This window comes from Bipolaris zeicola (genome assembly GCF_000523435.1).
Source record: "Bipolaris zeicola 26-R-13 unplaced genomic scaffold scaffold_86, whole genome shotgun sequence".
Classification (NCBI taxonomy): Eukaryota; Fungi; Ascomycota; class Dothideomycetes; order Pleosporales; family Pleosporaceae; genus Bipolaris; species Bipolaris zeicola.
In genome coordinates this window covers 21,007-32,018 of record NW_006912135.1, presented here as the reverse complement: position 1 = coordinate 32,018, position 11,012 = coordinate 21,007, and the positions used below count along the sequence as shown (strand labels likewise).

General features: G+C 53.2%; 3 protein-coding genes across 3 annotated transcripts; all 3 read left to right on the top strand.

The window, feature by feature from the left end:
• Nucleotides 1–61: 61 nt before the first annotated feature.
• COCCADRAFT_37263 (uncharacterized protein) lies at nt 62–2,230 on the top strand (the record flags this gene model as incomplete). The annotated part of the gene is made up of 7 exons (XM_007714662.1): nt 62–88; nt 139–866; nt 999–1,356; nt 1,404–1,536; nt 1,588–1,799; nt 1,855–1,971; nt 2,030–2,230. 7 exons carry the CDS (start codon nt 62–64, stop codon nt 2,228–2,230), a joined length of 1,776 nt encoding a protein of 591 aa, XP_007712852.1.
• Nucleotides 2,231–3,638: 1,408 nt separating this feature from the next.
• On the top strand, nt 3,639–5,520 carry COCCADRAFT_5514 (vanillyl alcohol oxidase; the record flags this gene model as incomplete). The annotated part of the gene is made up of 3 exons (XM_007714643.1): nt 3,639–3,997; nt 4,109–5,304; nt 5,360–5,520. The coding sequence occupies 3 exons, from the start codon at nt 3,639–3,641 to the stop codon at nt 5,518–5,520; spliced, it is 1,716 nt and encodes a 571-aa protein (XP_007712833.1).
• Nucleotides 5,521–8,200: 2,680 nt separating this feature from the next.
• Nucleotides 8,201–10,060, top strand: COCCADRAFT_97631 (uncharacterized protein; the record flags this gene model as incomplete). Its single annotated transcript, XM_007714661.1, has 1 exon — nt 8,201–10,060. One exon carries the CDS (start codon nt 8,201–8,203, stop codon nt 10,058–10,060), a length of 1,860 nt encoding a protein of 619 aa, XP_007712851.1.
• Nucleotides 10,061–11,012: the final 952 nt, after the last annotated feature.

Sequence of the window (11,012 nt, the reverse complement as noted above, 5' to 3'; positions counted from 1 at the left end):
CCCTATCTTGTCAGCGGACAAAAAGCTATCAGCTTCTTAGGCCAACTCCTACTTCTACATCATGGTTGATACACCGAAGAAACGACGCGTAAGCAGTCTTGTCAGTGCGTAACAGCACCAGTGTACTAACTTCCCCAGGCGGAAAAGTCGTCAAACAGCGGCGCAACGGCACCAAAGCGAACGCGCATACACTCAACTAGCTCATCTACCTGTAGCGGATCCGACACGCCCCTGTCGAAAGACGAGGATTGGACGTTCCGAATCAAAGTTCTGTCGACTACTACAAGCCTCAATGACGAGCTCTTCAGAGATGCTGTCAAAGGTCTTGTCCGCATCTGCTTCCCTGATGATATTCTGAAGCAGATGAGACAACATGCCGTGGAGCAGCACATGCGCGAAAAACGAGCCGAACCAGCGAACATACAGCGAACGATAGAGGCCTTTCAACCGGAGATGATACGCCGTTTGATAGGCATGTTAGCTGGATACTTCGATACGCCCGATCAGGTAGCCTCGGCTGTACAGGCCGCGCTTGGAGAAAGACACAAGACTCCAAATGACGAAGGAACCTTGGGCTCTAGCAATACTATCGTTGAAGAGTCTCGTCCACTGAAGAACAAGAGAACCAATCATAGTAGGGGGCTTCAGGAGGCTACGCCATCACGCAGTTACGATAACAACTTGAACGGCGCCCTGGTAGATGTGGAACGCCAAACAACCCCAGCAGAAAATAGCTTTTCAAATTCCAACACGATTTCTCAAAGGCAGAAAGATAGAAAGATCTCAGCCACATGGAACTGGAATATCGACCCCAATGAAGTCACTGAAGAAGCTGTACAACATGCCTTCCCTCGTACTGCTGATCTGTTTGCATATCATACTTTGCCTACCACCCAACAAATGCTGGGATCCAAAGCATCGAGAAAGGAGATGAGGCTTGACATGCAATCACTGCTAGACAGCATATCCCAAGCGGAATTCCAGAAATAGGTTGAAAGCTTGGATAAGCTTCACAAAGGCAACCGCGGAATGTTGGTCCGGCCAGAGCTTACTCTGATGAACAATGGCCAATTTTCTCGCGTGACACCCGCTCCAAGTCAGTCAACGCTAGATATCAGGAACAACGGCATACCCTCACACAGGAATACCATCATCAAATTCGAGGATACTGAGGATTCTGTTGGAGAACCAAATATCCAGGAAGCACCAATTACCAAAGCGACCACGCAGGCTATCGTAGTTACTAGGCGGCGCTTGTTAACAGAGGACCGTGACCTCGGATCAGCAGTCCCAGGTATAGAGGCCGATGCCGAAACACGCACTAGCCGCTCTCAGAGCAATGACAATATTGACAGGGTAAGAGTCGAAGCCAAGTCTTATATTACTGGTATTAACTTCTATAGTCTTTTGGTATGCCCGTGTTGCAGTTGTTGTGGGGAACAGATTCCTTGACTCCAGAAATGTGTGTCAACGATTACTTGCAGATCACCGAGACGATAATGAACAATCTACAACGCCGAATTGCAGCTGAGGCAAGTTTAGACTCGTTCCCGCGACTGCTCGTGACTAACAAGGACTAGCGCATAGTTGCAAGCGGCCTTGGTGGTCAAAGTAAGACGCGCACAAAGGATGAGCTTCGGAGTAGTATTGTCCAAGCTTTCCCCAAATCCGGACAATTTGTCAATTTTATGAGAATAAAGAAGGACATTGAAGGTTCACTAGTGGAATGGGTAATTGCAGAGCCGCAGGCTTTTCCCGAGCTGAAGGCTATGCCTTTTGTATTCGCTCGTGTACTACCGGTACGAACGAATACTGTGTCATTTTTGCATCATCAAAGACTAACGCAATACATAGCATACAAGAGTGGTGATCGAATCGCTCTTTGGCTCCTGGTCTGCTGTATCTACACTAAGTGGGGTTCAGGTGTGGGGAAGTATCCTTGAAGCTCTTAAGCAGCGAGGCCTCTCGGAAGTACATATATACCCCTGCCTTCTCATTGATCTTTTGATACAAGTTCTAAAATGGACAGGCATCGGTTGGTGCTGCAAATATCGACTGTTTGCAGATCGATAGTCTTTGCAATAACTGCAAGTTTCCAGAGGTCACACGGCGCGCTCTTCTCGAACGTATCTTCCGTCGTGTAGTCTTTTTACACAAGGACAAATTTCCTGAGTTGAAAACAACACCGGTTGTCAAGGTGTGGGAACGAAAGACAGGCTTGGAATGGTGAAGCTCTAGTATGTTATGCTGCAAAGCCGCGTGTCGTTGTGCCTTGTCCAATGAGAGTTTGGGCAAGCAGCTCGATACTATCTGGTTCTAAACATGAGGGTTCGAGGAGTAATCAAGCGGCAAGCTACTGTACTGCGCCCGGTCACATACCACGGAACATGTAGGGGTCTATATCAAAGTAACAAATGCTAGATTCCTTTGATTTTCTAGGGTACTAAAAACGTCCTCCCTATGTCATACTACTTGATAGCTGTTCTTACCCTCTCCTACTAAGATATTTACGAGTCTTCACACTTTTCTGCTACAGAGTTATAGTATGCTGTTAAGAGAATCACGTTTCTTTACATGATGATCGTAACTGTGTACGTAGCAGCGTATACTATCAGACGTAAAAGTTGGACAAAGACACTGTGGGAGCTAAAAAACGACCGTTAGTTAACTCTTAAATTAGTGGCTAGATAAGCTAGAGCTAACTGCGACAGACACGAATTAAGGGCAACAAGAGTAGAGATGGTCATATAGTCTATGTTCACCGTGGACGAACAGCTAGTGAGCTAAGGTAGTGTCCGTTGAGCTTATATCTACACAATGCCAAGTCAGATATGACTAAGGAGGCTAGGCTCTGACAGATAAGTACGCGCCACCCTGGTTTCCGTATCTTGTGTGCGATGCAGTCAAGACAGAATCTGGATTACCCAATGTTCAATGGTTGCTACTCACAATAAAATTTAAGCGCAAAGATTTATTGCTGACTCCGAGGAAGAGAACGGTGCCGCTGGGATGGTGGTCGGCACTTGGATGCCATACATAACAGTAGTTACTGTCTTTCCCACCCCAGACCCGAGGTGAACACATTGAGTATAAGCCCACCCACCACACCCAGCCACGTAGCCCCTCGTTTTTCCCCCCTAAGACCAATTGCTTCCCCAACACCCTGTAGGTATGTAGTACGTACACGAATGGATTTGGAGCTAACCCCACCGAACGGCTAGAGGAAAAATAAGACCCGAGCCGGAGAGGGTGGAGAAAGGGAGAGAGAGAATGTGGGGAAAGGGTACCCCACATTAGCGGAGAAAGGGTTACTTGTCGGAACCTTGTCCATTACGCGCAGAATCGCCCCCAACACGAGCGGGCATATTAAATAAAGGAAGGCAATTATTTTTCCTTCCTTCCTTGATAACTAGACTCGATTGCACAAAAGAAAGAAGAAGAAGAAGAAGAAGCCAAGAGTATCATTGTAATCAAGCGATTACCATACTTTCTAATATTGCGTATTTGGATTTTTTTCTAAAAAAAAACAAAAACCAATTACCCTTTGCAACTACCTATTCTTTTTTTCCTTTTCTACGAATTCCTTACTTAAACTACTTAGACCGAAGGGAAAGAAAAAAACAAAAACAAAAACAAATATGCCTCCTCCAATCCCCGCATACACAGATCCCACATACCAATCCACGCACTACAATCTCTTCCGCGACTCCATTACTAAACCTCTACCGCGCGTGCTACCACCGGGACTTTCGCGCTCGACGTTCGATGTAGCGCTCGCGCGATACAGGAGCGTGGTTGGGGCCGAGCAGGTGTACGATAGCGAGGAGAAGCTAGTCGAGTATATTGATCCGTATGAGCTGCATGAAGCGGAGGATACGAGAAAGGTTCCTAGTGCGGCGGTGAGACCGAAGAGTGTGGAGGAGCTCAGGGGGGTACTGAAGGTGTCGAATGAGTTTGGGATTCCTGTGTGGACGTTTTCGAGGGGAAAGAATCTAGGGTTTGTTCTCTCTTTCTTCTCTCTCTCTCTCTCTCTCTCTCTCTCTCTCTCTCTCTCTTTCTCTGAGATTTTTCAATATGAAATGAGATGGCTTCTAACGTTTTGGAATAGATATGGTGGTCCGGCACCGCGAGTGACGGGCTCCGTGGCACTAGATTTGCACCGCATGGATAAGATTATCCAAGTCAATGCCGAGTACGCGTACGCGGTTGTGGAACCGGGCGTTACATTTACAGACCTCTACGACTACTGTGTCAAGAATAAGCTAAATGTGTGGCCGTCTGTTCCATCGCTGGGCTGGGGCTCCGTCGTTGGCAACACGCTCGATCGCGGCACAGGCTTCACGCCGACATCGACACACCACCAGCACATTGCTGGCCTCGAAGCCATGCTTGCAAACGGCGATCTGGTGCGGTCAGGCCAGTTCGCAGTGTCCGGCTCTCCGTCTGCCCATCTCTCCAAGTTCACCTTTGGCCCCAGCATCGAAGGCCTTTTCTTACAGTCAAACCTCGGTATCGTGACCAAACTCGGCATTTGGCTCACACCCGCGCCCCAGGCCTACATGTCATGCACGTTTAGCATGCCGGATTTCGAAGATGTCGAAACAATTGCCGACATCTTTGGCCCGCTGCGCCGCGACGGCCTACTGCCAAGCACCGTCTATGTATCCAACGTGACAGAGTGGCTCGGTATGGTGGGCCAGCGCGAACAATTCTGGCAACACAAGACGCCGATTCCTGACTGGCGGATCAAAGAGCTGCAGACGGAGCTTGGTCTTGGGTACTGGAATGCAAAGTTTGGCCTGTACGGAGCAAAAGACGTGATTCAAGCGCATTTCGACCAGCTGCACAAGATTATCGTGCAAAAGGCACCAAAGGGCCGGCTCGAGGGCAAGATATTTGCTGCACCAGAGGGCCAGACGCTCGATGCAGCGTCAGTGCCTGAGGTGGAGGGCGGCTTCTTTGTCGGAGTGCCTTCTCTCTGGTCGCTGCCCATGGTCAAATTCAACTTGCCCAAGTCTGGAGGGGGCATTGGTGCACATTGCGACTACAGTCCGATTATCCCGTCGAATGGCAAGGAGATTTTGTCGTGGGTCAAGACGGCCAAGGGGGTTTGTGAAAAGCATGGATTTGACTTGTTCTGCGACTTCTTCATGCACGAACGTCATGTGATTTTTGTAAACATGTTGACGTTTGACAAGTTGAATGTAGGGCAGCTAGAGGCGGTGCAGCACATCTTTGACGACTTGTTCGAGCAGGGCAAAAACAAGGGGTATAGCAATTATCGCAGTCATGTGGATTACATGGGTACGTATCTTTGGTCTTTTGCTGTGGAGTTTGTAGGAGCTGACAAGGGGCCTAGATCGCGTTGCCTCGCTGTACGATTTCAACAACCATGCATATCGGAGATTTGTCGAGACGATCAAGGATGCAGTGGACCCAAACGGCATTCTTTCACCGGGCAAGCAGGGCATTTGGCCGAAACGGTTCCGTGAAGAGGATAAGACAAAGGCTCATTTGTAGTATGTGTACTAGTATATATGTTGTCATGGAAATGGTATGGTATGTGGGGGGGGGGGGGTGGCATTCCGGCCATGGACAGTGCTTTTGAATGGATACTCATCTGTCATATGGTTGATTGTGTTTTTGTGTTGTGTTGTCGTATCGACATGAGCCCCTGGCTAGCCCGGGAGATGGCTTTGAGGAGATGTTATTGATAGCAGATGAGGCAGTATGTCTATGCCATAGATAACCCCATCATTGTGGAAGCATTCGGATCGTGATGACTAGGATGCCATGAATTGTATATACTACACCGATGTCATGAGTCGGGGTAAGACGTCACGTGCAGTCTGGCCAACTTGCTGTTGGAGTGGTACATAGTAGTAGTAAGTATACTACCTACAACTTGTGAGACGCGGACAACAGATGTCCGCATCACGTGGCGGGAGCGGTGTCGCCTGATTCTGCCATCTGCCTGTGCAGTCATGATCGTCCCGCCGCCGAGATCGAGACTGAATAGAGCGTGTGGTGCAATTACCTGTCGACGATCTGTTGCAGCCATGGACGAGTCGTGGAGATTAAAGCAGCGATAACCAATCGGTGAGACTGTCGCATGGAGATTAGCCAATGCGGAAGCCCCGAGGGGTGTGGCGTGCGAGTGTGGCGCGTGTGGCGGGTGCAGACAGCAAATTCGGTGGCACAATGGGGGTGGCTAGAAAAGGGAGAAAGGGTTGAGGGCTGGAGGGAAGGAGGAAGTTGGTGTGCACTGACTGCACTATGGCCACTAGGAAGGACGGTGAGGTTCGATTTGATAGCTGAGTGGTCGAGGGAGGCAAGCGGGAGGCGTGGAGATGCGGTGCCTGACGATCGATAAGTGGATTGCTGACGGTTGCGGGTGGTTGTGGTAAGTAGAATGGAAGGTGCAGCGGACACGGCATGCCAGGGCCTGAGGTGAAAATGACGCAGTGCAGGCGTGGCGGAGTAGCGCGGAGCGGATTCCATGGTTGGAGACGCGACACAGACACAGACACAGGCAGGCAGGGATTTCGGAGCAACTGAGGTTGGCAGTGGCTGAGGAGGGGAGCAGCCAATCAGCGGGCAGGAGCGGACAGGCCAAGGAAGTATCCATCCGACGGCGCCGTGTGTTGGTCTCGCTCCGTCCCCTCCGTCCCCTCCATCTGACTGATGAATCTGATAGCAGCACGAGTAGCACGAGTAGCACGAGTAGCACGAGTAGCACGAGTAGCACAAGCAGCACGAGCAAGACGCACACGGGCAGACGGGCCAATGGCGAATGGCGAGGGGCGGAGGGTGGCGCGTCGATTTGCAGGGCGGCGATTGGCGGGTCGGGGTTTACTTACTGCCTAGGCTGCAGCTGCAGGGCCAGGTCAGCAGTGTCACCAGCCATCCATCCATCAGCCAAACCGTTGACGGCCGTGGCCATGCATGACGACAGGGCGTGGCCAAGGTTGAAGCCATCGACTACGATACTCTACACTACACTACACTACACTACACACACAGCAGCGCACAGTCACGTCCGCGTATGCATCCGTATAGTATTTATGTACTTTGTACATGTGTGTTGTGTGTCGAGCATGTATATGCAGCAGCCATGTAGAGTAGTGTACTCAAGCTTGCATGGAAGCCGCATGCTCGTATGTGGCGGCGGCGGCCATGGCAGCAGAGGACGGCAGCTCGAGACGACACGACACGCGGGCCATGTCAGCGAGCGGCTCCAGGAGGTGTGGCGCCCATGTTGTTGCGTCTTCAGCACTGCAGAGTGGGCCGGCCTCGTCTGGCGCTCCTACACAGCCCCAATGGGCTTGCGTTGGTAGTCTGCCCATCCATCGCCTCCCCGTCGCCTCGCCCATCGCCTGCCTCCGCCGCCCTCATCTGCATCCATCGCCAAAAGGGCCGTTGCAGAGAAAAAAAAAAGGAAAAGGGCCCGTGGCCGTCGCGATCGATCCTGACTCGGTCCCGGCCTGCGTATGTGTGGGTGTGGGCGTGTGTGTAGAGTATAGTGTGCGTGCTTACATAGTCGTCGTCCATGTCGTATCTACATGCCGACTAACCCAGGCTGCACCACCCCATCTCTTCAGCCACAACCCCATCCACCTCGCTCGCCCTCGGCACCCTCTGACCACGCACCACCCGCGCCCTGCGACCCGGCCGCCCTGCCACCCTGCGCCTCACCCTCACCTTCACCATCACCACCAGGCAAGCCCTGCACCACCACCACCACCTCCTCCCCAAACGCTCCCTTCTCCCACCCCCATCCCGCCCTTGCCCTTGCACGCTGCTGTCCGCTGCATGCTGCACTGTGTGCTGTGGCTCAACCCCTCCACTGACGTCCTGCGCTCGCCAGGCGCCAATTGCCGCTTGCTCCACCCGGCCCGCTCTGTCTCTGATTGAACGGCACACGGCGACCGTGTAATACCATTGTTCAATTGCGAAGCTGGCTCTCCCATCCGCCCACGTCCATCTCGAGTGTCGGTAGCAGACACTTGCACGCGCGCCGGTGCACGCCTGCATCTCCTCGCATCGCAACAAAGGTCAGCACCACCGCGATCCCCCCCCCCATGCCGCTTCGCTGATCAAGAGAAGTCCTGCGCAATCTTGCCCGTTGCGACTTCGCCAGTGCTGACGCGAGTCTGAAGACGCGTATTCCAACTCCTCGCTCCTGTCGCTCCAGCCCACCATGGCCGCCTCAACGCGAGCACTTACCCCAACCCCGACAAATCCATTTAATGCTGTCAACGGCCCCAGCACCCCAGGCTCTGCTGCGCGCAACTCGCACGGCGGCGCAACCTTTGGAACCCATCTCACAAAGTCTCCCCGCGGCCTGTCGCCCCAGCTCTCCCCCCAGGCCCTCGCCGGACCTGGTGCCCTCGCCGACGAGCGCCGCTTTCGCGAGCCTTCATCCCGCCAGACGAGCCCCAATCCTGCTGCTTCGGTCCTGCAGAGCCTGAATGGCACCGTCCAGTCCATCGGCCATTCTTCAGGCGCCCCGCAAGAACCCGCGCCGCCCACAAAGGCTGACAAGATCGCGAAGCCGCTCATGATCCCAGACAACAATGGAGTCACCGGCGAAAACATGCAAACCAGCCCAGTCAGTCTTTCCAGCTTTGGCGATGGAGATGCGCCAAACGCGCCCAGTGCCTCTGCCACAGAAGGCGGTGCTCTTGGCAACACGGCTCGGGAAGGTGCGCCTCACCAGCAGCAACAACAACAGCACCATCAGCATCACCACCAGCTCATTGCCCCAAATCCTGCCGACAACCCGGGAAACCGCGCCTTTACCTTTCCCGGCCCCCTTCCCCCGGAGCCCGACCCTCGCGCCCCAGCCCGCCAGATGAGTCTTCCTGGATACGGCCAAAACACGCCCAAGTCGCCATCGACAAAACGCCACAAGTGCCCATACTGCTCTACAGACTTCACGCGACACCACAACCTCAAAAGCCACCTGCTAACCCACAGCCAAGAAAAGCCCTATGAATGTCCCACCTGCCAAGCACGTTTCCGCCGTCTACATGATTTGAAACGGCATACGAAACTACACACCGGCGAGCGTCCGCATACCTGCTACAAGTGCGGCCGCAGGTTTGCTCGTGGAGACGCTCTTGCGCGACACAACAAGGGTCAAGGTGGCTGTGCGGGCCGCCGCTCTAGTTTCGGCATCGATGACGATCTTGGCGATTCCAAGGGCGATGAAGGCATGGACGGCGTCATCTACACTGGCGAGCCTGACGGCGAGGGCGACGAAGACGACGACGGCCGCCGTGTCAGCGAGCCCGCGCGCAAGCGACAAAACACTGGAAACTCGACGCAAGATTCGTACCACCAGCATTCTAGCACGTATCCGCCAATTGCCGCGAACCGGGGCTCGGGCAGCCAAAACAATCTTCGACCTTACTACCCAGGCTCTTCAGCGCAGGCGGCCAATGTGTCACCCAAAGCAGCTCCGTCCAACCTTGCTTCTGTTCACAACGCAAACACGCAGTCGAATGTCTTTGGCCAGGGTGGCATGACGGAGAGTCCACGACCACTCTCGCCAGGCCAACAGGAACAACATCGCCTTGCGCCAGAAAGCAACATGCCAGGCTCGCGCTCACCAAGCCTATCGCATCACATGCACCAGCAAAACTACGCCCGTGGCCATGGTACACCTCCTGTCAGCCTTGCCCCGCCCAACACCAGTAACGGGCCTCACTTGCCCTCTCTGCCTGGACTTAACCCCATGCCTCCAAAGCAAGGCACACAGGGAGGTAAGAGCAATGGCCCAAGCATGCTTCAGCACTCGGCCATGGCAGCTCCCGGAAGTGGTTCACAACCGGGCAGCCTCTCTAGCCATGGTGGCAGCGGCAGCAGTACACGTGAGGTCATGGGCAACCATGTTGATGTGTGGCAATATGTTCGCGAGATTGAAGCTCGAATGGCTCGCATGGAAAAGGAGCACAATGACAAAATCTCCACGTTGCAAAACGAAATTACCACACTGCGTGCCCAGCTGGCACAGCAGCATGTTAATAACGCACAAGGCCAGCAGCAAAGTCACTAGGGGGGGAGCCCTTTTTTTTCGGCTGCCAGGGCTTCTCTTTGTGGTTTCGCTGCAGTGTCATGTTTTTTCTTCCATGTGTGTGGCTTGTTGGTGTCCTTAGACCGGCGCTCTGCATGGGCGGTGCGGTGAAAAGCGCTCGACGAGCGAATAACGGAGGCGTTCTACGGAGTACAAACCCAAGATTGAACAACAGACGTCAGGGATCACGAAGAGCATGTAACAATGATACCCCATGCTAAGATTGCATGCACTCGATATTTGATCATGTTTCGCACTTGGCTTGTCTCTTCTTCCATCTTCCCTGTCTGTACAGTAGGCTTCATAGTATTTATTTGAGTGTTTGATTGGATTGGCGTGCAAATGCGGAGAGTTTGATGTGATGACGAGTAATACGTGAAGACGGAGTTTTCTTCTCCTTTCCCTACCATGTATACACAGGCTTGTGATGGCTGTGGTGAGTGACGTACGTACGTGTGATGCCAGCAAAGCATGCAAAGCCACACGCAGGTCTCTTCCAGCATCTTCCCTGGCTGCTGTAGATGTGAAGGGGGGTGAAGGAAGCGACTTGTGCTTTTTTTTTTGAAACCATTGCCTGGTACATGTAACTCGCTGGACAGGTCTTGTCGAAACAAGCAAACAGACGCAAGTACGAGGCTTGTTTGCAGCAGCGAGCACATGGCAGTTGTTGACAGCGGGGGCGGGGATGGGGGCTGTAATAGAGGACAGAAACGGACCTTTTGGGTCAAGTGCCGCGAGGGCGTCGACAGTCCCGAGCGCTCACCCGCTCCACTTGGCTGCTACACGTCAGAGCACTACCACCCAAATCTCTCACAACAGCGCACCTAGAACAGTGAACCCCTCACCGCACCCTGATCTGATTCCGGCTGGTGCATGGCGAGCTGCTCTCCTGATAGGCGCTCCCGCGCAACGTTCCCACCTATTACGCCCAATC